Source organism: Mauremys reevesii, linkage group 6, assembly GCF_016161935.1.
Source record: "Mauremys reevesii isolate NIE-2019 linkage group 6, ASM1616193v1, whole genome shotgun sequence".
Lineage (NCBI taxonomy): Eukaryota > Metazoa > Chordata > Testudines > Geoemydidae > Mauremys > Mauremys reevesii.
This window is the reverse complement of record NC_052628.1, coordinates 126648865-126673868: the sequence shown is the minus strand read 5'-3', so window position 1 is coordinate 126673868 and position 25004 is coordinate 126648865. Positions and strand designations below refer to the sequence as shown.

Here is a 25004-nt window from a genome sequence, read left to right as displayed (position 1 = left end):
TCTAGTGTCTGATTTCATAGGTAAAGTCTTTGTCTAGCTGGCAGAGTGGCTCAGGATTGAGAATAACATTCTAATCTCATCTGTTCTATGCTACCTGCTCACTGTGTCCTGTTGGGTAATGTACTTAATTTTTGCATGTCAATTTTATGGTAATAGTTGTCAATCCCACAGGGATTTTTGAGTAATAATTAGTTAATATTTGTAATGCACTTGAGCATAAGTACTATTTTAATTTTTTTTTTTTTTTTTTTTTTGCTAAATTCAAGTCTTTAAAGTGATTTTTTTTTACCTTTGGAGATAAGTAGTACTTATAATAGTACAACTGGAACAGGAGAAACACTGAACTTGTCAAAGTAAGAAGAGCCAAAACCACGTTCTTATTAATTCTCTGCATTAGTCTTCAGGGCTCACTTGATTATCACTCGAAAGCAGCTCAGTCTTTTTCATCTTTTCAGAGTGCGTATTATTTCTTTGCTTTTCTGTGAGCAAAGGAAGGTCACTTAGTTTAAGTAAAAAAAAAAAAACATACAAAATCTACTTTTTAATAACAAGGTATAACAGTTCTGAAAAGTTAATTGAAACTATAGTAAATTGTGTGAACATAAAGTACTTACAGAAGAAAACAAGAGTAATGCAAATTATGAGTAAATCCACATGAAATGGGTGTAAATCAGTGAGACTACTGGATTTCTAGTCTTCTCTTTGAAAAAACATATTTTAAACAAATAAAACCCCTTCAAACTAACTATATAAGCCAATCTAACTATATAAGCAAGACATCTAGGAAAGCTACTGGAGTGAGAATACCATCAAAGTGCAACTATCATGTTTAATAAGGAACAATCACCTACTGAAGGGGAAGAAATGCCAACTAAATAAGAGAGACTACTAAAAAGACTCATTGGCTGGGGAGAGGAACAATTTTAGTATTGAGACCATTTTGTTATTTAAAATATTTAACTATAATGGGAGAAAGGGGAAAAACAGATCCACAACAATCAGAGCAAGAAACCAGGATTGACGGATAGGAAAGAGAACATGTTTTATTTTTCCTTTCACTTGACCAGAAATTGGGACATCTCATGAGAATAAAATGAAACTCCAATCTGTGAGAGAAAATCCTGCATTTGAGGAGACACCAGACACTAGAACAGTCATTTACACTGTGATTACATCTCATGTATTGTGTTGTTCAGAGTGATAACATTTGGTTCATTTCCTTTCTTCAATCCTGCTCTTCCTTAGCTAAATAGCTTCTGGTTTCCTGTCCATATAAGTCAGGGGTTCTCAAACTGGGGTTGCGAGTTGTCAGCCTCCACCCCAAAACCCACTTTGCCTCCAGCATTTATAATGGTGTTAAATATATAAAAAAGTGTTTTTAATTTATGGGGGGGGGGGGGGTGGCACTCAGAGGCTTGCTATGTGAATGGAGTCACCAGTACAAAAGTTTGAGAACCACTGATATAAAATGAGCTTCAAGTAGTACTGATGATGCTAGTCAACCAAACATAAATCAGAGCTTTAAACATAGTGAGTTTGAACACCAACATTTAAATATAGCAGTAGTAGTAGAACGCAACTACCATTCAGGGGATCAAAGTTTGAGACTCCAGCTCAATCTGTCACTTCTGAGCTGGCATAATTTGGGAAATCTGCTGTGTGGGAAACACCTACAGTTCTTCTCTAGTAAGGCTTTCAGCTACTTTATAAACTGGATTCTATTCTGGCACTAACACCAGCAAACAATCAAACAGTATGTGTCTGAAATATGAAAGCAGTGTCTGATTTCAAAAATAAAGGATGTGTCTGGTTGGCAGAGTGGTCTGAGCTCAGGATAGGGAGTCAAATTCTAATCTCATCTATGCTAGCTACTCACTATGTTTTAGGTAATTTAAGCATGCCAGTTTTATTGTAACAGTTGTAAATAATCCCCCCGCCCAATGCATTCTGAGAGGCTTTTTTTTCTTTTTTTAAATCTCATTCTTCTGAAGCATCATGGGAGATCAGACACTGGACAGGAAGGGTTAGGACTCTGAGGTAGCATAGAGCATTCTCTCAAGTGGTTGGCTGGCTGGATTTTGCTCACATAGTCAGGGTCTAAATGAGCCTCATATGTGGGTCAGGAAAGAATTTTCCCCCAGATCAGATTAGCAGTGACTGGGGTTGAGGGGATGTCATCTTCCTCTGAGGAGTGTGGGTGCGGGTCACTTGCCAAGATTATCTGGCCATATTTGACTTAATCCCTGCCATTGTAAGGGCCTCAGACATTGGTGCACTCTCCTATTCTCTGTCTGGGGCATGTAACAGGCTAGTCTTCTGTGGACTGTAATATTTGGGTTTCATTTTGGTCATCGGTTACCGTGCAGGTACAAGGTGGTGGCCTGTGATCTAGAGGTGGTCAGACTAGATTTGTGGTTTTCAACCTTTATCTGCAGACCCCTAAAAAATTTCACATGCAGCTATAGAACCCTTTGGAAATCTTAGACATAGTCTGCGGACCCCCCAGGAGTCCGTGGATCACAGGTTGAAAAGCACTGGACTAGATGATCTCATGGTCCCTTCTTGCCTTAAATTCTATGTTCTGAGGAATTCTATGTTCTGGGGAATAGTTAATCTTTGAAAAGCACATTAAGCATATTTAGGGTTGCCAACCCTCCTGTTTTGGCCAGGAGTCTCCCGGAATTGATCTTGATCTCCCAGAGGCTACTGAAGCTAACCTGGGAGATTTTAGGCCACTAAAGTCCGCAGCGCAGTGGGGCTAAGGCGGGCACCCTACCTGCCCTGGTTCCATGCCAGTCCTGGGAGCGGTCGGCATGTCCAGCGGCTCCTAGCAGGAGGTGCAGCTAGGGGCCTCTGCGCACTGCCCCAAGTGCCAACTCCGCTGCTCCCATTGGCTGGGAATGGGGAACCGTGGGCAATGGGAGCTGTAGGGGCAGTGCTTACAGGCACAGGGCTGCTGGGCCGCTCATGAGCCTAGGAGATGCTGCTGTTTCTGGGAGCCGTCTGAGGTAAGTGCTGCCTGGTCAGAGCCTGAACCCCAAACCCCCTACCCCAGGTCAGAACCCCCTCCCACAGTCCATGCCCCCACCTCCTTCCTGCACTCCAACCCCCTGTCTCAACCCATAGCCCCCTCTTGCACCCAAACTCCCTGCCCCAGCCCAGTGACAGTGAGTGAGGGTGGGGGAGAGCGAGAGGCGGCGGCGGGGGTGGGGGTCTCGGAAAAGGGTGGGGGCAGAGGGGCTTTGGGAATGGGGTTCTGTGATTAGACAGCTGGCAGCCCTAGGCATAGGCAGTGCTAAGCACTATTGTTATTGGCGCTAAATTCCGATCTCTACAGAGGGTTCTGGTGGGGAGGGGGCTGCGTGTTGCCCACCTCCGGGGACAAGCGGCACTTACAACGGGCCTCCTGGGCAACCCTGACCGGCCACACCGCTCTGGGCCGAACCAGCGGCCTGCCCGAGTCAGCCCCGGCAGGCTGCAGAGCCCGGCTCGGGGCCGGCTCTCCCGCAGTTACTGGGGGCCCTGCACCTCCCTCGCCTCGCCGCGCCGCCACCCGCGGGCCCCACCAACTGACAGGGCCGGATCCGCCCCGGCCCGTTGCTAGGAGCCCACGGGCGCCGGACCCAGCCGGGACCCCCCAGGCGCGCACGGGCCCCGGGGTGGCGTAGGCAGCCCCCGCGGGCCGCCATTCCCTTACCTGGGCTGCCGCCGCGCGCCGTAGCGTCGGCCGGGGCGCGCGTTTTGCAGCAGCCGTAAAGCGCATGCCTGTAGAAGGAGGCCTGCGGCTGGTAGAGCGGTGGGGCAGTCTGCGCATGCGTCAGGAAGGGCGCGAGTAAGGTGTGCGGCGGGCCCCTGCGAGCGCTGCACGCGGGCGGGGTCAGGCCGCTGCCGCCACCGCTTCAGCCAGCACGAGCCTGACGCAGGAGCTGGGAGTTCCTGGCGGGCAGGAGGCCCGGGGTAAGCTCGCCTCCAAAACCAGGCGAGCTGGGCATTTCCTTTCCCCGTCCTCGAAAGAGCCCTGCGCAGCATGTTTGCCGAGCAGACGGGGCCGGGGTGGCCTAGAACCTGCCCCCGCCCCCGGCGCTGGGAGGGAGTTTGGGTGAGGGAGGAGGTCGGGGGGAGTTTGGGGATGGGGTGAGGGCTGTGGCTGCAGATAAGGGATTTGGAGTGGGAGGGGCTCAGGGCAAGAGTTGGGGTGTAGGCAGTGAAGGGTCTGTCTGGGGCTGGCAATGGGGGGCTTGGGGTGTGGGAAGGGCTCAGGGCAAGAGTAAGAGTGTGGGGGGTGAGGGCTCTGGCTGGGGATAAGGTGTTTGGGGTGCTGGAGGGGCTCAGGGCTAGGGTTGAGGGGTGAAGGCTCTGATGGGGGGGCTCTGGGGTGGGGCAGGGCTGGGGATGAGTTTAGGGTGCAGGCAGGCTGCTCGGGGACAGGGGCCAGAGAGGATGACTCCCCCCAGCCCTTTCCCTGCTGGCAGCAGCAAGGTCTGGGGGAGGAGCCGCCCCCCTTCCTGCCCCTGTGCTCCTAGGGCCCCTCTCAGGTCCAGGAATCTCCCTTGCCTCCCCTGTGGTGGGTGCACTGGGGTGCTGTGTGCACTTCCTCCCCTGCTGTTGCCCCTGACTGTAGCCTCACTGGGGGTGAGGGATAAGGCTGCCACCTTGCCCAGCATGGGGCTGGGAGGGGCTGTGCTGCTGGAGGGTCCTGCCTGAAAAGGGAAGGGTTTGAGGGGGAAGGGCAGGTTTAGAGTCAGTCAGCCTGGGCAGTGGAGAAGGGGGGGCACTGCTGCTGCAGGGAAGCAGCATGGAGGATACAAAGACAGATGCTCTGCTCAGGGGCCCAGGAAAGGTGAGCAGGGGGATAGGGGCACCAAGTCAGGGCCACGGGACACTTGGGGGGGGGGGGGGCGCGCCTGCCCTGGCCCAAAATTTGGTGGAGCAAGTAGGGTGGTACACAGGCAAGATTTTTTTTTTTAAGCAGGTACAGAGTACTGGAAAGACTTGGAAAGGTTAGCCCTCCCAAGGGGGAGTGGAGCTGCACTCTGATCTAGGGCCAGTATTCATTCTTTGAGTTTAATAGCTCAATACATATGCTAACAAATTTAAAGAGACTGCATCTGCTAACACATTGTGCTGTTAAGTTGGTTATGAGTCCTAGAAGGGGGGTATGAGATAGGTGTTTAAACATATGATGCAGCTGAAGTGGGTTTTTTAACCCACCAAAGCCTATGCTTAAAATAAAGCTGGTAGTCTTGTTTTGGTGTTTAAACACTGTTTTTGATTCCGGCTCCAGCTGCTGGCCTACAAGCATATACTGAGGGGATCATTTTAACCTGGGGACTGAGGTAATCTGGAGCCTTCATTTTTCCTTGAATCTTTGCAGATGGACTTATGAATTGGATACAGTAGAAAGACTGTTCAAGCTCCTTGATCATCCATTGCAAGGGAGAAGTCAGCAAAGCTCAGATGCCTGCTGACTTGCTCACAGTCAGCAGTCTGATACCTGTGGTATAAGCAACAGCACCCTTGCTTGAGTGGTTTTGTTCTTTCCTCTCCAAAGGTCAAAGCCAACTTCTTGATTTCAACAGGAACAGGCTTTGGCCGCAAGAGATCAGAGAATGTGATTTTGATCAATTCCTTATCTGTCGAGAGGCAGCTCTCATACATGTTCTGCCGGGCTGATTTTGATTGCCCCTGCTGTATGTCATGCTGAGGAAAGTAATGAAACAATTTAGGCTGTAGTTCTATCAAGATGCACATGGCACACAGAAGACAGGCATAGAATGATCAAAGCTAGATGGTATAGCATCTTTGCTTTCCTTGAGCCTGGCAGAGAGCAACAGTTAGGCCTTGTTTTCACTGCCACTTTGCAGTGCTGAAACTTTCTCCCTCAAGGGTGTGAAAAAACCACACCCCTGAGCCTTGCAAGTTTCAGTGCTGTAAAGGGGTAGTGTAAATAGTACATCAGTGCTGGTAGTGACTCCCCTTGGGGGGGGGGGTGTTTTTAAAAAAAAAGCGTACTAGGAGAGCTCTCCCCCAGCAGTGGTGCCACGATTATAAAGTGGTGCAAAGTGGCTGTAACATTGGTAGTGAACACATAGAACCCTTAGATAAAGGTAAGCTGGCAGAAGCTTAGTGTAGACATAAGGGAGGCATTGAGTGTGTTAAGGGGAAGTGGGGTGATTGTCTTGCCTATCCTTTCATTTAAGAAGTTTTCAGTTTGGGGTGCTGCTGGATCCTTAAGGACACCTGGAAGTACAGGTGGCACCAGGGGCCCAAAGCATCATTTTACAACTGCATCTGTTAAACAGGCAGGGCTTCACTTTTTTGGCCACCTAGGAGATAAGCTCTTTAATGCTAGGACTGTTATTTACACAGACATGACCTTGGGACAAAGAGGGTAGGGCTACAGTCCTATAAATAGAAAAAAAATAGTTGGGCAAGGAGAAATATACAAGTGACAGATGAAGTGGACTAGCTGACTTTAGTTCATGTCTCCCCTCCCCCCAAAAATCAACCTATTTAACAGCTATTTATAGGATGGGTGACGTAGGCAGCTACAAATGCAAAGGGGAACTGGATAAGCCTTCCTGTGACAGTAGAAAAACTTGCAGTGTGCATTTGCCAAGATGCAGATACAAATTGACATCCAATTCCCCCTCATGTTTCTGACAGCTCAAAACAGCAGGAAACCACTTATACTCCATGCAGCACTGGATCCTAGGAGACAGATCCATTAGTACTTCAGCTTACTGCTGGTATGACCTGCCTCCCTCTGGGTGCAGCTCTCAAACTCTGTATTCAGCAGCTTTTATGCTATACTGCTGAAAAACATTAATAAAGTCAGTCTGACATTCAATGAAGAGTGCAGTTTTGCCTGACATTTAAGTAGATTCTTACAGCTATTACAGGCTCCACCTTGACAGTGTTGAATGTAGCTCTTTAAATTAAAAATATGAATAAACTTTTGCATTCAAACTAGAGGTTACATTGAAACATCAGGAAAATATATTGAAGAAATAGTATTTAAGACCGGATAAGGGGAGAGACTAGAGAAAAGGTGAAGTAGAGTGCTGGAATTCAGAAAGAGGTAACTATAGAATGGTCACTCATTCTGTTCAGTAGACCATGTATTTTATTAATTACTACGTTTGTTTTTGATCTAATTTAATACTTGCAGTATAATACACACACCAATATCTTAATGCTCAAGTAGGAATATCTGTCAACCTAAAGTAAGTTTATATTTCAGCTAAAATAAGATGCTGCCTTCCTCTGGAATAAATCAAAAAGGAGAAGCTGTAACAAGGGTATTATGCAGCTAATGTTTCAAAATTTATTAATACAAAATGTTTGTAAGACACACACAGTTTGAGTTAAAGACACAGCAAATAAAATACTCTGTGGGCTCTAAGGCACCCCTGTAGTCTTGCTATGACAGGTCTGTTATCTTGGGATACTTTATACAAAGAACGAGGAATGAAGCACTGATTACAGAATACCTGAGGTATTGTCAAAGTGATGTACATGGAAATCAATGTGCAATCTGTAGAGTAAAAATCAATGTGACAATTCAAGATCACCAAGTACACTCAACACATTATGCCACAGCAGGAGCAGTGATTATAGCTCCACTTATGAAAGGCACAGGCAGCAAAAGAGGTGTTAAACAATGAGGGGAAATGAAAAGCTTTGCCTAATAGTCAGAGATTATGCATAAATCCCACTTTACAGTGCCTGGGAAAACAAAATCCAGATTTCCCCTTCCAACAGTCAATAAAATGTTTAGAAAAATCTGAATTTAGATGGAAGATCACACTTGAACTAGTCTACCAAGATGATTAAAATCCAATAAGCTACTATGCTCAGAAGATAGGGGTTTGTTTTTTTTTGGTGGGGAGCTGGATATTTTCCCTATAGCAACCAGTTAGTTTCTTCATCTTGTATGTGTGAGGTGTGAAGGAGCAGTAATTTAGAAAAGATGTAGGAAACTGATGTGTATTCTTCTGCAACCTTGTTACACAGCGTACACACTTATTTTTCCTATTTTCAAGCTTTTTGAAAGACCATAGAAGTCTAAACTGAAAATTCAGTCACTGCCCTTAATACCCTGTACCTGAAGACAAACTTAAGATATGAATGCATATATGTTAAACTATCCAATACCCCTTAACTTTAGTAGAGTCATACTTCCACTACCTTTTTATGCAAAGTTTTAGTTTACCACTACATTAAAAACCCATATTATGCCCTGTTAATAGAAGTAATGTAATTTACAAAAATAAATAGTAAACCCTTAACCAAGAACTTTTGTAAATACACAAATGCATTTAAAAGATGAATCACATTTTTACAAGAGAACTCAAATTTAGCTACAACTCCTCTCCTCCCCCCAAAATACTTGAATTTTACAATGGGCAAGGCCATTAGATTACTTACATACTTGGAAACACTGTGCTAGATACAAAGAATCTAGCACAGCTCTAACAGAAGCAGTGTCAGCACCACCATTCAAGAGGATTGCAAATTTGCCCAATCAAATCAAGTGGTTGAGTAGCCTCCAATAAAATCCACTTGCCAGAAACAGTCTCAGGGTATTCATACATTCTTCCTACATCAACTCATTCTGAAGCTGCAGCTAGTACTTTACCTTTGCTTACACTGTACCTAAAAATAGCACCCAAGATCCTAGGCAATACCATTAAATATACCTTTACTTTGCACAAATTTAAAAAGCAGATCTGCAAGATGTTAGCACAAATAAATCATAATCTAAGAAAAAAAATCTGAAGTGCTTAAGGCAATTCCTTATCTCCATATTCTATTTACAAAAAAAAGGAGACTTAGCAGCAAAAATCCAACACTTGTGCATTAACTACTGTAGAGTAACTTCAAACTTTAAGGGCAAAATAACCCATACATTATTATTTAGAACAGCTATATCTTGGATATGCTGCACAAGGTTTGTTTGATAAGTCACAATACTAAATACTTCAGCTTGTTTCAAACTAAGATACCACAATAGTTTGAGAAAAAAAAAATCAAGAATTCAATTGTCTACATCTTGTGCATAATCAAGTGTGCCTTGCAGGTTTCCTTACAATTTGCTAAAATATGTTCAAGTAAATTATGTATCTGCATTCAATTTTTGGGTTTGACTCAGTGGTTACTGTTTTTTTCCCCCTTATGTGTTAACTTGTAGCATACACTCACTTTTATACAAAGTAAAGGAGAACTTAGTAGGAACTGTAGCTAACTATCCCACACTGAAAAGTTAGAGATGGACAGATAGGAACAGAAACTAACCTTTATTACCATCAATTTAAGAGAGTCTCAAAATAAAAACAAAGCTTACACCTCTGTTCTAAATCACAATTTATGTCCCATCCTGCATGCCTCACTCCCTCAATTCACTGGACATTTATGAATGCTCATGTTGCTGCATTAAGGACCTGATTCTCCAAAACTGAAGGTAATTAGGATGATGGCTTTACTAAGACAGCCTGGACTGTCCCAGAGTATGACAATAAACTGATTCAGATGTTATTGAGCTCATTTAGAACAAAACCATTCACCAATCATTTGAAGTCGTTTTCAGTTTTGTACATTTAAATTGAAAAAGAAGTGCAGCAAAGGAGAAAACATACTGGAAGCTGTTTTCTTCGTCTCTCCCCACAAAAAAAAAAAAGATTTGTATAACCATATTATAAAATAAGCCTGAAAAATAAGCCATGAGAAAATGTTAAATTCGTATATGGAACTGAATACCAAAAAAGGTAATTAGCTTATCTTCAGTTTCTTAAAAAGGAGTAGCAAATGCTGTGCAACACCACTGGAGATCATGGGCCAAATTCAACTATGTATAAAACAGATTAAAATGCATCTGATTTTGCCTGTGATCTCCAAAGTTGTTGCATGAGATTTCTTCACTCTACTTTCCTTCAAGAGGAAGAACTGAAGTGCTCCTAAATTTAGATGAAGGTCTCTGTTTCCAGGGCCTGAATATATGGAGTGCAAATCATCCCCTCCCCATATCCCAGTTCAACTCCCAAGAAGGGAGGTATTTCACTACAGCCACCAGCATTATGCTCGTAGAAAAGTCTTAGTGTGACTGTGCACCATAAGAGACCTTTAATTATAGAATTAAAATCAGTCACAATATTGTCCATCATCTTCAAGTCATTTTGTGGGACCCTTGACTAGATTAGGAAGGGAAACACTGATTAAAAGAGATTTAACACTAGTACAAAACTGAGACTTATACTAAAATGTTCTCTTAGCTCTTTCCATTAACATGAATAATTTTGCTACTGTATGCAAAGGTTTGCTGCTAAAGATATTCTCTAGTCACTAGATATTCTCTCCAAGATCTCCAATTAGCAACTGGTTGCCTCAATAGGGAGAAGTACACAGAGAGCAGACATCCATATGAAATTGCTGTGGGAGGGGTCTGAATCTGTTCTATTTATAAAACAAAATCCCTTATACTGAAGAGTGATTCTATTGTTTGTTAAAAACATTGAGTGCAGCATATGTCTCTCCCAAAGCAGCATAAGAACCATAAACAGATTTTACAAAAAACAATCTAGATTAGCAATCTTTACAAAGGAGTACAAACCATTAAAATGAGGAGGAGGAGGAGGGCTGGTGCAGTGGTCTAGTAACAGTTTAATGCTATGTCCTGTTTCGGGGAGAACTCCAGGGCTGGAAAAAGTAGACACATTCAGTCCCATGAAAGGGGTGAGAGGAAGCCCAGCATTGTTTAGTGACTATCTCTAGTCAGCACAATCAGAATTATTTCATTCTGGAGATCGCAGGCAATAAGGAAAGAGTTGTTTGGGGAGCCTTTCAGATGGGAGGGTGCACTTTGAAAGGTAAGATCTTAAGGGGGTTCAGAACTAAAAAAAATCCAGAGCTTTTAAAGACGGTCCTACCCATTGAAGTTATGCTCTTTTATTTTTAAGCTCCTAGTAGCTTTCCAGTTTTGTAGTCTCATTCTATTTAGACAATGTTTTGCTAGTGAGTAGTTCTTACTATTCACCATCTACTTGTGTTACAAGTGATACAGGTGGGGTTGAGCAGTAAGTGATATGCTGCTCAGTCTAACTTTAGATATGCTTTTTTGAAAGGAGCAAGAGTGCATATAGTAGATTAAGTATGATGAACTGATCTGCTACATTAATGTGCATGGTTACTATGTAGTTTAGTGAAATTAGTGGTACTACTTCTTCATTAAAATGAATGTAATGTCATAAGTGCAACATAGAATGAGTGTTGGGCTGTCTACTCTAAGCTTTATTTAGCTGCATTCTTGAAGTCTTAAAACACCTCACCACCACCACCAGCATCTTTGCATGTTTACATACTTCAAACTCATTCAAAAGTTTTAAATTATATAAATCTGGTAGAAACAGGACAAAAAAATCTTATTTAAACTGCATATTAAAAACGAGACACTTAAATATAGAAAGCATGGAAGCACTTTAAAGCCTACCCGTACTCCAAGTCGGATGCTTAAAAAAGTTATCAAATATAGCTGAAAGCTTATTAAGGGTAATATTGGGGAAAGTGTGCTATTATGCATATCTCCCCAATAATCTAAGTAGAGGGCTCACACAGTAAAGATCAGGAATGCTCTGAAAACACTGGTGTAAAGTTGATGTGAAGTCTTCATTTTCACTAAAGTGATGCAGGATTACTGAGCTCGTGTTCTAACTGAATAGCCTATCAAAGGATACGCAGCACTGTGCCCATTTAGACAACTAAAGACCACCACAAAATGATACACTATTTATTCAACTAATACCAGAGGGTAGCCAACCTGTGTCAAAATCATATTAGCTACTCTAGGAGAACATCTCACGTCTCAAAAACTTGTATCATGCCATATCTGTATGTGGAAATTTGAGGGACTGGTTTCTTCAGAGGGTCACATATTTAAAGCTTCCATTTAGGACCTCAAAATGGACCCCTTTTCAAGTGAGGGAAACAAGGAGTGAAAAAAGTGAGTAGCAGTAAGTGCTTTTCAAACTAAGATCATACCTGCCATGTGCAGTTATACTGAAATGATCAAGTATCCAATACAATCAAATTCAGTCTAATATAAAAGCGCATAGCTACAGCTCCTGACTTCCCCATCCAAAACATCAGAAAAAGTCAGACTCACTTTCTGTCTGGCTCTGTGGATTCACAGTAAATTTCTGCTAATGCTTCAGACCAGAACCTTTGCACTATTGGTGCCCAGACCTTAAAGCAGCAGTGGGTAGCAAAGCCAGTTAATCCATTGCTCACAAGCTCCTGTGAATAGCAGCTGCACAGAAAAACCCACTCAGAAACAGGAGTATAGTATCTAAATAGACACATTATTGGGTAACATTGGTTAGGCTGCTAGCTGAACCACTCAATCCGTTTTCACTCTTCTGGAGCATTTTCACAGCACTCGGCACCTGCAATCCGGTACTCAATGCAAGTCCGCCACACCAGACCTAGAAGATAAACCATTACACAAAGCTACAATCAATCAATGTTTCAAAGCCAGTAAAATCCATTTTCCCCCCACCCACATTTTCAAATGCAAATTAAAGATGAACTTTACATTCTAAAACTACAGTTGGCCCTTTCAGGAAACACCCACTTCCTACGGGGAAATTCTACTCAAAATAACCTGCAAGTGTCCATGAGAGGCACTGCCTAGTACACAGTGATGTCATGAAGACGACTGTCAGAGGGGACAAGGGAGTTAAAGCAAAGAAATCAGAAGTGAGTTCCTTCAGGGAACTAAGGAAAAATGACCCAGTAATTGGGATAAAATACATGGTTTTACCAAAGGTAGATTGTACCAGACCAGACCTCTACAATACTGATTTTTCACACAAACGAAATTCAGTAGATCTACTCTACCTGGATTTCAATAAGGTATTTGACACAGTTTCATATGGGAGAAGATGGAGATTGATACGAGAATTGAAAGGTGGGTATGTTACAGGTGAAGGGATCATGACAATAGGGGATACAGAAAGGTGACCTGTCAGACTGGGGGAAGGTTACTAGCAATGTTCTTCAGGGATCTGTTTTGGGACCAATCTTATTTAACATTTTCATTAATGACCTTGACACAAAGAGGGTGTGCGCTAATAAAAAGGTTGCCCATGTGATCTTAATTCTGCCCCTTTGTGCATCCACCCTGTGTACTGAATAATGCAGAGGTCCTAAGAGGAAAAACATGAGAATACACCTCTACTCTGATATAACATGAATTCAGATATAACATGGTAAAGCAGCGCGGAGCCCCAGGCCCTTTAAAATGCTGCCTGAACCCGCTGCTTTACCATGTTATATCCGAATTCGTGTGGAGCCCCGGGCCCTTTAAATCCCTGTGTGAGCCCGGCTGCCAGCAGCTAACTCCCTCTCCCAGACCCCCACAAAATCCCACACCACATTCCGAGCAGGGTTTGAATCTTCAATATTGCATCACAAATAGCAACTTTGTCCTGTAGCTCAAGAGGTAGGAATCCCAGAGGAGAGGCTGACTAAAGTCCAGGTGATTGGTGAGGGAAGCCCAGACAAGTCCAGCTGTGTCCTTTTACATGATGTGAGTTGGAACTGTTACCCTACATGGTTTCCCCCAGCCTGTCTCCTCTCCCACTACTGCTCAGGGATGCTCAGCCAATCCCCTCTCCCACTACTGCTACTCTGACAGCTCCTAGAAGAGTGTACTCTGCTGCTGCTACCCAAACTAGATACATAGCATGCTTGGTTATTTTAGCAGGCAAGGGAAATGGTGATTTTTAAGTTTATATCTCAACAAAAGCTTAACAGACTTCCCCCTGCTGCACAATGAAGGGCTACCACAAACAAAAGATGAGAGCTTCTCAAAGAAAATGCTCACAAGAATCCCATATGCCAAGTGTTAGGCAACCAAAATAGAGGTCAAAACATATCAGTGCTAAAAACAGAAGTAAAGTTAATTGGGTACTGACCATGAAACCTGGTAGTAATGGTTGGGTAAATTTTGTTTTGAAGGTGTATAACAACTGCTTTGAACTCGCATTATAAAATGAGAGCTGACCTGAAAAAGAAAAGCAGGTTTTAAAAATTGCTAACATCAAGTTTCATACACATACAAGATATAAATCCAAAATTGGTCTGAACAATGAAGGACTAGAGCCCCAAAGTGACAGGTAACACTCAGGCGGTCTGCATACTGCAAATGTCAGCAAGATATTTGTTACTCTTCATTCCTGGAATTTGGAGCAGTATGATGTGTTTTAATGTATAGTTCCTGCTATTGTCAGGAGTTGCTTCTTGATCAAAAAAACATCTCTTACAAAGATAAAGGAATTTCAACTAGTGCCATATAGTCCACTTCCTTATTTCAGGAAGGAATCAACTACTACCCTCTTTACAGAGCTTTGTGTTGCCTGGTTACCTTATTGCACAGAAAAGGTCACCACCACCTGTGAGTGGCCAAAGAGTCCAGTACAGATCTAAGAACAGCAGCTGTCCAAAATATCTGTGGCAGCATTGCAAAGTAAGGGCTGAGAAGGCAATGCAAGGCAGTTCACAGACCTTGCAAGGAAAGGGAAAGCCCAAGACAGTAAGCCCAGGTAACCTCTAAGTTTAGTTTTAGTCTCGTGGCAGTTTCCATAGTACTTGTTGTCTAGAGAGTATTTAAAAGTTTTATTTTATTGCTCTTTCCATTTGAGAAATAGCTAAAGTCATCTTTTGGTTAATCCAAGTTCATCTTGGTATCTGAAAATGGGACAACTACTGGAAGACAGTGATTTACAACATATTGCCATTAAACCACTGCTTTTCTGTTCATAACCCTTCAACTACTCATTTGTCAAGTAAGTTGTGAGAGGGAGGACAAGGTGTATGTCTATTCCTTAGTTCCATATTGGCTGGATGTTTTCACCATTTTTCAGAAGTCTCCCCTCACACATTATATCCAGACTTTTTAAAATCTGTGTTACAGAAAAATTTCCTTGTTCATAACTCTGGTTTTCAAATGGAGCCAAGTAATTAGACAGTTATGTACAGTACCTTTGCGTCTCTCTCAATATGGTCTTCTTCCTCACCATGAAAAGGCAGATTAGTGTTGGTCCTAGGTTGAATCCTAATGTATTTCCACATTTACAGTATTACATACTTCTGCAATTTGGTGGTACCCAGTCATTATTAAATTTCAATCTATGAAGTCCACAATAATATAAAGTTACCTCCATCAAAGTCACAGTACACTCCTATTCTGTCTGGAACAGTCATATCTAGGGCTTTGGCTTTATTATTGTGTTTTGCAGCAAAGGTGCTTTGTAGCCAGTTATTGACATGGATACACCAGCTTGTATTAGTCTTTCCCAGCTGATCAAATTTTCCCAGATTTTTATACGCTACTCCCACACTGTAGGATTTGCAGTCCTTCTGGGCTCTGACCTCCCAGTAGTGCTGTCCACTTTCAATAGCAGTGTCTCCTGTAACAGATCACAGATGTAGGGTTTTTGTTTTATTCTTTACACCGACACATGTGTACAGGATATACTTCCCACTAAGCAAAACAATGATTCATACTGAAGAAGTAACTGCTAGGTAAAGACTTAGATGTTGTAGAAAGTGAGCCTTGTGGAAACAGACCAAAATCCAATACATTTAAGACTATTAGAAACCTTGTGTATATTCATCACATTCATTCAGTTAAGGTGGAACAGAGAAAGGCCTTTTCTGTTCTCTACGGAAGACAGGTAATTTAGCAGAATGCTATATTTAACAAAACAAGTGCACCTTGATGCTAATGTCAAAATGTCATTAAGCGGAAGTATTTTAGCTATCTTTTGGATAACCTTACAATAAAAGACTACTTCTCAAATACTAGAATTTCCTGCATACATACGTATCTTCAGTCCCTGAATGACCACAAGGACCTCTGCACAGATCTAAAAAGGAGAATCTAGAGAACAGATCCCAGTCTGAGCCCAGGTTGGGGGAAATCATTGTCAGAAAAACCTTGGGATTACAAGCTACAAATTCTCTCCTGATGGAAACCTAGACCTACAGTAACTCCTCACTTACCGTCCTCCCGCTTAATGTTGTTTCGAAGTTACGTCGCTGCTCCATTAGGGAACATACTAGTTTAAAGTTGTGCAATACTCCCATGTGTCATTTGGCTGACTTTACAAGGGAGCATTGCACAAGTTCCTCTTCTCCGCCTCCTCCCCCTCCCTTCCTCCATCTCTCTGGCCGGCTTTGAAGAGGAAAGTGACGCTTCTCTCCGGCCGCTGGCTGCACGGCTGCCCCTGCTCCTCCTGCCCGTGCTCACAGGGCTGCATTCCAAAAGGGGCTTTAGAGCAGCAGGACAGGATGCAGGGCCCCTTTAGCCCAGGGCCCTGCAGCCCTGTGTTCTGGGTGGCCCTGCCCGGGGGGGGGGAGGGGGAGTAGGAGAAGAGAGCAGCTCACAGGATCGCGGCCATGGGGGCGGTGCCGCACTGTGCAGAGCCACTTGCGCATCCCCTGCAAACAGGAGCTACCCTCCTGCCTGCCCCAGTACTGAGCCTCCTCTCGCACCTCCACCCTGAGCGCTCTCCCGCACCCTTACATTAAATCTTATGGGGAAAATTGGATTTGTTTAACATTGTTTCACTTAAAGTTGCATTTTTCCAGGAATATAACTACAATGTTAAGCGAGGAGTTACTGTATCTGCCCTTGCTCAAACACTAAGTAAGCATTAAAGCAAAAAATTCACCCTACCCAACACTGTGTATGATTCACCAGTAAAGCGATCTCTGCTGCCTCTTATTGATGGTGACCTCGAACTAATAGATGTCCTCTTTGGAGATGGCGTGCCACTTCTATAAAACAACAAATAAAATAATTTGCACTCCAGTATGGGGAAGTTTATAGACCAGTCAAATAATAGACAGGAAGTTTTATTTCTCTTGAAGTATACAGATTAGTTTATGTGAGTCATGCCTGAAGTGTTAGGTGCTTGTGTTGCAAATTTCAAGTGGCATGCTGGACCAGCCATTAGCTGCACTATAAACTCTTCTATATAGAAGAGAGCTAGTAATCATGCACAAGGAGGGCTGATGGAGAGGGAAGAAAACGAAAATCAAACAAAAAAGATTGAATGAAAATGAGGTAGTGAAGAGGAAAGCCAGGGGCTGCTGAACAAGTGAATGGGAGGAGAGTAAAATCAAAATTTAGAATTTAAATGAGTCATTTGTCATTCAAATTATATGCAAGAGGTAAATAAGTTTTCCAATTTCTTGTAGAAACCTAGGAAGTTTTGATTGCCATTGTCCAACATCAAAATCTGGAAGTAACTAATCAACATGGCAGGTCACTTTTTATTGATATTCAGGTGTATAGTGAAGCATGAGACAAAGTGTTGACGTTCATCACAACATAGCCTAGAATGTCATTACAATTTTTAAGTTGCTTGCAGAAAAAAAGTAGCAGGTCTATACACCCATTGATAAATCCTATGGGCACTTTATTATATTTTTAGAGAAGTTTAAGAATCCAAGAGGCAAACAATGCTACAGTAACACTGAAGAGAATCTTTTAAAAGGAAATATTAAAGATCTAATAAAAGCATTTTACTATACAACTTAATGGGCCTGATGCTAGTATTTCTGTAAATACTAAATACAAGTTGGTGTGCTGAATTTCTATAGATGACAGAGGTGGAAAAAGCTAGCTGAGATTCAGCAGCTCAATAATTCTTTCAAATGCATTAAAACCAACTACTTATAAAGCAATGTTCTTCCACTCAAGAATGATGATCAAACCAAAAAAGTGCAGGGGAGTAAATATGGTCTACTTCTTTTTACCGTATTGGAGAAGCCTCTAAAGATTGTTAAATATATTAATGAACGTACCCTCAGACTTGTAGTGTGAAAGTACTCAGCAGTCCTATGAAATAGAACCTTTTAAGTCTTCATAGGGCATTTTTCAGGTAAGACCAAGGAAGGCCTATGTTCTCTAATCAGACTTCAAAAGAAGAAAGTTCTCTGGAAATAACAGGGCAGGGTCAAATTTTGTTTTGGTTTACAGCATTTTATCCCTCTTTTCTGAAGGAATCAGTTGGGCGGGAATCAATATTTTAGAAAGAAAGAATTTAGTTAGACTAAACATTTACTGTTCTTTAGGTAAGCCCCACACCACCAAAACAACTCTAGTAATTTAGGCCTAGACAGAGCATTTGAGGAGGTTCTCCAAACTGGGGTTTGTGAACCCTCAGGGGGTTCACAAAATGTTACAAGGGGCTCTCGGAAAAAAATTCCCTAATGGCGGGCAGAGCTCTCCATAGGGATCCCTGGCAGCATGGGGATAGCAGCCCAGAGCCTTGGGGACTTCCAAGAGCTAAGCAGATCAAAGCAAGCATCTCTCTCACACTGAGGAGATTTAAACTTCAAGACTCCTTATAAATGGAAAGGGAGGTGGATATTTTTTGCTGTTTTTAAAATTAAATAGGCAGCTAGTACTGTTTTTAAATTATGAAGAACAAGTTTAAGGTTTATTGTAATGTACATTGTTTGCCTGGACTGCTCAAGACCTGAATGCTTGTGTAGGAGGAACTCTAAGGCCTGGTCCACACTAAAAAGGGGGTTCGAATTAGGGTACGCAAATTCAGCTACGGGAATAGCGTAGCTGAATTCGAAGTACCCTAATTCGAACTACTCACCCCTCCAGACGCGGCGGGGTCTAACTCCGCGGCTCCCCCATCGACTCCACCACCGCCGTTTGCAGTGGTGGAGTACCGGAGTCGACCGCAGCGCTTCCAGATTTCGAACTATCGCGTCTAGATCAGACGCGATAGTTCGAACTCCGTGAAGTCGAACTCACCGCGTCGACCCGCGTGGTGAGTATGGACCTGCCCTTAGTTGTCTTCTTAAATACCTTCATGCGGCTTCACATCTGATACTCCTTGATGAAACATAAGAGTCAGAGGTGCCAGTATGGTGGGCGGGGGGGAGGGGGAGAGGGAAGGGGAGGGCTTTAAAAGCTTAATTTTTACCCTGTGAATTATTTCTAATCTATATTGAATGACAACATCCTTTTTAACTATAATGTCACTGTGTAATATCAGTGTGATGGAATACTGTCTCTCAAGTGCATGCCTATAGTCAAGGTTCCAGCATTTAACTGTTCAGAGACCAATTACAGCATTTTGCAAGACAGATTAGTAGTGTTCTCAAATTGTGCTAAAATACTTGGTCATGTCCCCTGACCTGATTACAGTTTAGATACACCTTAAAAAGCAGACTTTAATTTGCCAGATTGTAGGATGTCATAGCAGCTCCTAAACTGCTTGCAAGAAGAGGAACAAGGTGGGTGGGATAGTCTTTTATTGGACCTACTTCTATTGGTGACAAAAGACAAGTTTGAGCTACAGACCTCTTCAGGCCTGTCTTTCACCAACAGAAGTTGGTTCAATAAAAAGATTACCTCACCAGCCCTGTCTCTCTAATATCCTGAGACCAATATGGCTACAATACTGCAAGAAGAGGGTATAAAATAGGATAACAGTACTTTAAAAGCAGCGTGTAACAGTTCCTAAGCAAGCCAACTGAAACATTTAGGCTTGGGATAAATAGGAATAAAAAGTAGCAGTTTACTTACCAAAAGAAAAGGAAAAAGCGAAAGCATGAAAAACAGCAAAGCCAAGAATTAAAGCATATTTTCAGAGGGGAAAAACAATATCCACTGCAACATTCCATCCTGCTCCATGTACGCCACTGCTGAGAAGCCACCCGCTTCTGTTTTCTATCAGAAGCAAGACCTTAGATTTTCTTTTTAGATGAATTTCCAGCAAGATATGCAGAAAGTGACATGGTCATTTAGAGATCATCATTTGACAGAAAAAGGCAGCATACTAAAAGCAGACATTTTGCAAGTTGTGATTTTTCCTCCACTCAATTTAGAACAAGTTACTCCAAACATTGAAAACATGCTACTTTATTTGAAAAAAAGTGGTCTGTAAATGACCATTTCATCCAATGGTTTGACCTTCTCCACTTGACTCCAACAGCCTTTAACAGTTCACACAGTAACCTTTACTACCTTGGAGAAAGATTAGTAAATAAGGTAGTGTATTTTTAAACAATTAAGCTGTCCTTTTCACAAAAACTAGCAATCAGAGGAGTAAGTCTGGGATAAAATGGGGACAATACAATTTTGTTAGTTTATCACTTGCTACTGGGCCGCCTTCAAATTTTATTCTAATGCAGTCTTGGAAAGCCTGTCCAGAACAGGCGGTGGGGCAGTAGCTTCTCCCAAGCCACCAGCACGAAGAACCAGAAAGCTTGTCTAATAGCTTCTCCTAGAATGGGGCCTGTCTTACAAGCTAGACTGGCTCCTTTCACAGAGAAAAATATCGAGAGTTGGCTAGAATTTTTTCTATGCGTTGTACATCTTCTGTCCATGAAGGGAGCAGTGCACAGAAATCCAAGAGATAATGGAACAAGTAGTCGTCTCTAGAAGAAGCAGCAGCAGAAAAAGAAGTTACTCTTTGGTATGCTTCCTAAAGCTAGTGTATTGCCATCAACATTTAATCTCAGGAGCAGTTTTTCCCATTGGATAGATTTTACTGCTGCTGACCTCCCAGGCAGTCAAGTTTATAACATGTATGCATGATAAGTACGGGGAGGGGGGAGATACAGGAGAGTTTGGGCAATATGGGATCAAAATAAAAATGAACTAAACTGATGAAAAAATAAGCTGAGGAAGGAGAATCTGTCTAAAGAAATTCCACTCGGCAAAAGTTTCATTAGGTTAAGTCATGGGCAATACTCTGCATTTCAAATACAAAAAACACATTGAGCACCACAGACCATTCTTCAGTTCACTGCCAGTTCAAAAAAAAAAAAAAAAAAAAGGATATACTGGGTGAAAAAAGATATTTCACTCCTATTTCAACTGATAGCTCAGTGGTTTGCGCATTGGCCTGCTAAACCCAGGGTTGTGAGTTCAATCCTTGAGGGGGCCATTTAAAGAACTGAGGTAAAAAATGTCTGAAGATTGGTCCTGCTTTGAGCAAGGGGTTGGACTAGTTGACCTCTTGAGGTTCCTTACAACCCTGAGATTCTGTAACTAAGGAAAATTTCAAAACTAAGTTGTTTTGAATAAAAGTAAAACGTTTTGAAAGTCTAAAAGTGAATTGGTTAATTTTGGGGGGAATTTAGGATTTGACTGAAAGAATTCAGCTAAACCATTTTACAAAATTCGTAAAGTGATTTGGTCAACCCACATCTTCATTTTTTCCACCAAAAAAAAAGTTTCAGAACATTTCAACCAACTCTAATTGTAAAAATTTCATTGCCTTTGAAAAGGAAAAGTATTGGTGTAAAAGAACTATAACCATGCAATTCAGACCACTAATCAATGTAGTCTAGTATCCAGTCTCTAAAAATGCCCAGTAGCCTCAGAGACGGGGGGGAGGGGTGGGCGGGGGGGTGAAGAGAGGGGTAAGAATCTATACATGCTAACCCATGTTTGATCTATTGCATCTAATAGGTAGCAGGCAATAGGTATGGCATATCATTTTGGGGCTGAAGGCATTAAGGGTTCGAGCATGAGGGACAATGAACTGAATAGAGGGAAAAAAGTGATTCACCTTCTCATAACTGTTGCTCTTGCCCATTCAGGTGTGTGTGCGCGCGCACACGCGCCGCATGCGCAACAGCCAGAAGATTTTCCCCCTAACAGAATCCATAGGGTCAGCCTGGGTGCCCCCAAGAGTTGTGCCTTCATGGCACCCAATATAGGGCCCTGCCAAGCTGACCCCCCTCAGTTCTTCTTGCTGGCTATTGTGACAGTGGGGTAGGAGAATGGGTATTGGAATGGACATGACTACCACATCTTGAAGAACAGTTACAAGAAGGTGAGTAACCGTTTCTTCTTCGAGTGCTTGTTCATGTCCATTCCAATCAGATGACTCCCAAGCCTAAGTTCTGGAGGCAGGGTTGGAGTTGTTTACTGATAGGAGCAGCACACTACCAAAGGCTGCATCATCTCTGGCTTGCTGGGTGATCGCATAACGCGCAACGAAAATACAAATGGAGGACCAAGTTGCCACTCTGCATATTTCCGGGGTAGGAACGTGAGCCGGGAATACTGTTGTAGAGGCCTGTGCCCTGGTGGAGTGCACAGTAATCGGATGGGCAGCCACCCCTACCAATATTATAACACTCACGTATGCAGGATGTGGTCCATGACAAAATCCATTGAGAAGAGACAGGAAGACTTTTCATTCTGTCTGCCAAAGCCATGACTAGTTGAATGGACTTTTGAAACAGCTTTGTTCTCTCAATGTAAAAGGCTAGCGCTCTGTGGACATCCAATGAGTGAAGACTCTGCTCCCTACTGCTCCAGCGTGGCTTAGGATAGAATACTGGAAGGAATAGGTCCTGGTTGATGTGAAATGGGGAGACAACCTTTGGGAGGAAAGCCAGGTGCAGCCTGAGTGGCACCTTGTCCTTACAGAACACAGTGTAAGAGGGCTCTGATGTTAAGGCCTTGAGCTTAGACACCCTCCTGGCTGAGGTTATCACTACCAGAAACGCCACCTTTCGTGTGTGAGTGACAGCGTGCGCGCACAGGGAGCACATTGCCAATGGTTCAAAAGGGCAGACACATCAGTTTAGAAAGGACCAGGTTGAGGTCCCAACCTGGGATCAGCTGCCTGACCTGTGGATAAGACTTTTCATAAAATGACTGATCATAGGGTTGGCAAAGACCGACCTGCCATCTGAACCTGGATGGAACACTGAAATGGTGTCCAGGTGAACCCTTATTAACGACATGGACAGGCCCTGCTGCTTGAGATGGAGGAGGTAGTCCAACATACACGGTATAGTGGCAAGCGTCTGAGATAAATGATGCAGTGCTGTCCAGATTGAAAATCTCTTCCACTTGACAAGGTAGGTAGCCCTGGTAGAGAATTTCCTACTGCCAAGGAGGACTTGTCTAACCCTGTCCGAGCAGACAAGCTCCATTGGGTTCAGCAATGGAGCTTCCATGCCATGAGTGCAGCAACTAGAGGTTCGGGTGCTGAAGGTGGCCGCGGTCCTGAGTTAAGTCCGGGAAGAGCAAGGTGACTGCTCCTGAACATGTCAGTGGAAGCCCCAATGTGTACCAGTGTTGGTGGGGCCAGGCTGGAGCTATCAATATTACCAAAGCTTGTTCCCTCCGTATCTTGAGGAGTAACTTGTGAACGAGCAGGATGGGTGGGAACTCGTATAGGAGATGGTCTCCCCATGGGAAGAGGAATGTGTCCACTATGGAGCTTGGACTCTGGTTCTGTAAGATGCAGCATTACTGACACATCCTGTTGAGTCGCGTGGCAAACAGGTCTATCCAGGGAAAGCCTCACCATTGGAAGATGGAGTTTGCAACATCTGGGTGTAGGGCCACTCATGGCTGTGGAACGATCTGATGAGGTAGCCTGCCAACTCGTTCTGTACCCCAAGGAGATATGATGCTTGCAGGTGTATTGAATGCTCTATCCAGAAGTCTCACAGGGCTTCCTGGCACAGGGAGAGGAGCGTGCACTGCCCTGTTTGTTGATATAAAAGAGGGGTTGGCAACCTTTTCAGAAGTGGTGTGCTGAGTCTTCATTTATTCACTAATTTAAGGTTTCCCATGCCAGTAATACATTAACGTTTTTAGAAGGACTCTTTCTATAAGTCTAATATATAAGTATCAGAGGGGTAGCCATGTTAGTCTGGTTCTGTAAAAACAGCAAAGAATCCTGTGGCACCTTATAGATTAACAGACGTTTTGCAGTAAGGTGCCACAGGATTCTTTGCTGCTTCTAATATATAACTAAGCTATTGTATGTAAAGTAAATAAGGTTTTTAAAATGTTTAAGAAGCTTCATTTTAAATGAAGTTAAAATGCAGAGCCCCCCGGACCAGTGGCCAGGACCCCGGGCAGTGGGAGTGCAACTGAAAATCAGCTCGCATGCCGCCTTCGGCACACGTGCCATAGGTTGCCTACGTCCGATATAAAATATCGCCGTGGTATTGTCTGTCATAAATGATACACATTTCCCTGTTAGGTGGGCTCAGAAAGTCTGGCATGCCAGGCACACCTCTCTCAGCTCTCGGACACTAATGTGGAGAGCCAGTTCTGCCTGAGACCAGAGGCCTTGTGTCCTGAGGTCTCCTAAATGTGTCCCCTAGCCCAAGTCTGATGTGTTAGTCACTAACAAGAGTTGCCTGGGGGCTGGCGAAGCGGATCCCTGCACACACCATCTGTGGATCGAGCCACCACAGGAGGGAGTCAAGGACCAGGTGAGGCAGAGTCACTACCCTGAGTCTGGCATGTTGCACCACGTAAGTGCATGCGGCCATGTGTCCTAGGAGTCTTAGGCAATTGCATACTGTGGTGTTGAGAAACAGCCTGAGATGCCGAATGATGCTGCCTGTGGCCTGGAACCTTTTTTCTGGTAGGTACGCCATGGCCTGGGTCGCATCCAGCACTGCCCCTATGAACTATCCTCTGAACAGGGGACAGAATTGACTTCTCCACATTCAGGAGAAGGCCCAGTTCGTCAAAGGTTGCAATGAATCCAACTTGCATCTCCAATAGAGCCCTGAATCAGTCAGTTGTCACAGTACGGGAACACCTGTCCCTGGCGCCTGTGAAGAAATGTGCCCATGCCAGCCATGCATTTGGTAAATACTCAAGGCACCGCTGACAGGCCAAATGGGAGGAGTGAACTGGAAGTGGTTGTTGTGCACCACAAACCTGAAGTATTTTCTGTGGGACGGTGTGATTGCTATATGAAAGTACACCTCCTTCAAGTTGAGAGCGGCATACCAGTCCCCTGGATCCAAGGAAGGGATAATGGAGGCCAAGGAGATCATGCAGAACTTGAGTTTCTTCATGAACTTGTTGAACTTTCACAGGCCTAGGATGGCCCTGAGCTCACCTTTGGCTTTTGTTATTAGGAGATACTGGGAATAGAAGCCCTTGCCCTTCTGTTCCTGAAGAACCTATTCCACTGCCC

At 43.5% G+C, this 25004-nt stretch overlaps 2 protein-coding genes across 12 annotated transcripts in view; both read right to left on the bottom strand.

The window, feature by feature from the left end:
• The window catches only part of LOC120407779 (T-cell acute lymphocytic leukemia protein 2-like), a 119735-nt gene extending 115714 nt beyond the window's left edge, over nt 1-4021 (bottom strand). For 3 of the 10 annotated variants that reach the window (XR_005600247.1, XM_039543846.1, XM_039543844.1), the window contains exons 1-2: nt 3698-4016; nt 290-479 (exon numbers count right to left, since the gene is read on the bottom strand). Coding sequence is in view for 9 of the 10 variants with exons in the window: in XM_039543846.1 (XP_039399780.1) it covers nt 290-394 (105 nt within the window). In the remaining variant the exon portion in view is untranslated. Of the gene's footprint in view, nt 1-289; nt 480-2776; nt 3024-3697 lie in introns of those variants that run through there. The other 7 variants (XM_039543842.1, XM_039543843.1, XM_039543837.1 and 4 more) reach the window with 6 other exon arrangements.
• Nucleotides 4022-7302: 3281 nt separating this feature from the next.
• FSD1L (fibronectin type III and SPRY domain containing 1 like) overlaps nt 7303-25004 on the bottom strand; it is a 60980-nt gene continuing 43278 nt past the window's right edge. For both annotated transcript variants that reach the window (XM_039544019.1, XM_039544020.1), the window contains 4 exons: nt 16736-16836; nt 15213-15464; nt 13971-14059; nt 7303-12476 (listed from right to left, as the gene is read on the bottom strand). In XM_039544019.1, coding sequence (XP_039399953.1) covers nt 12354-12476; nt 13971-14059; nt 15213-15464; nt 16736-16836 — 565 coding nt within the window. In that variant the 3' untranslated portion in view covers nt 7303-12353. The remainder of the gene's footprint in view (nt 12477-13970; nt 14060-15212; nt 15465-16735; nt 16837-25004) is intronic.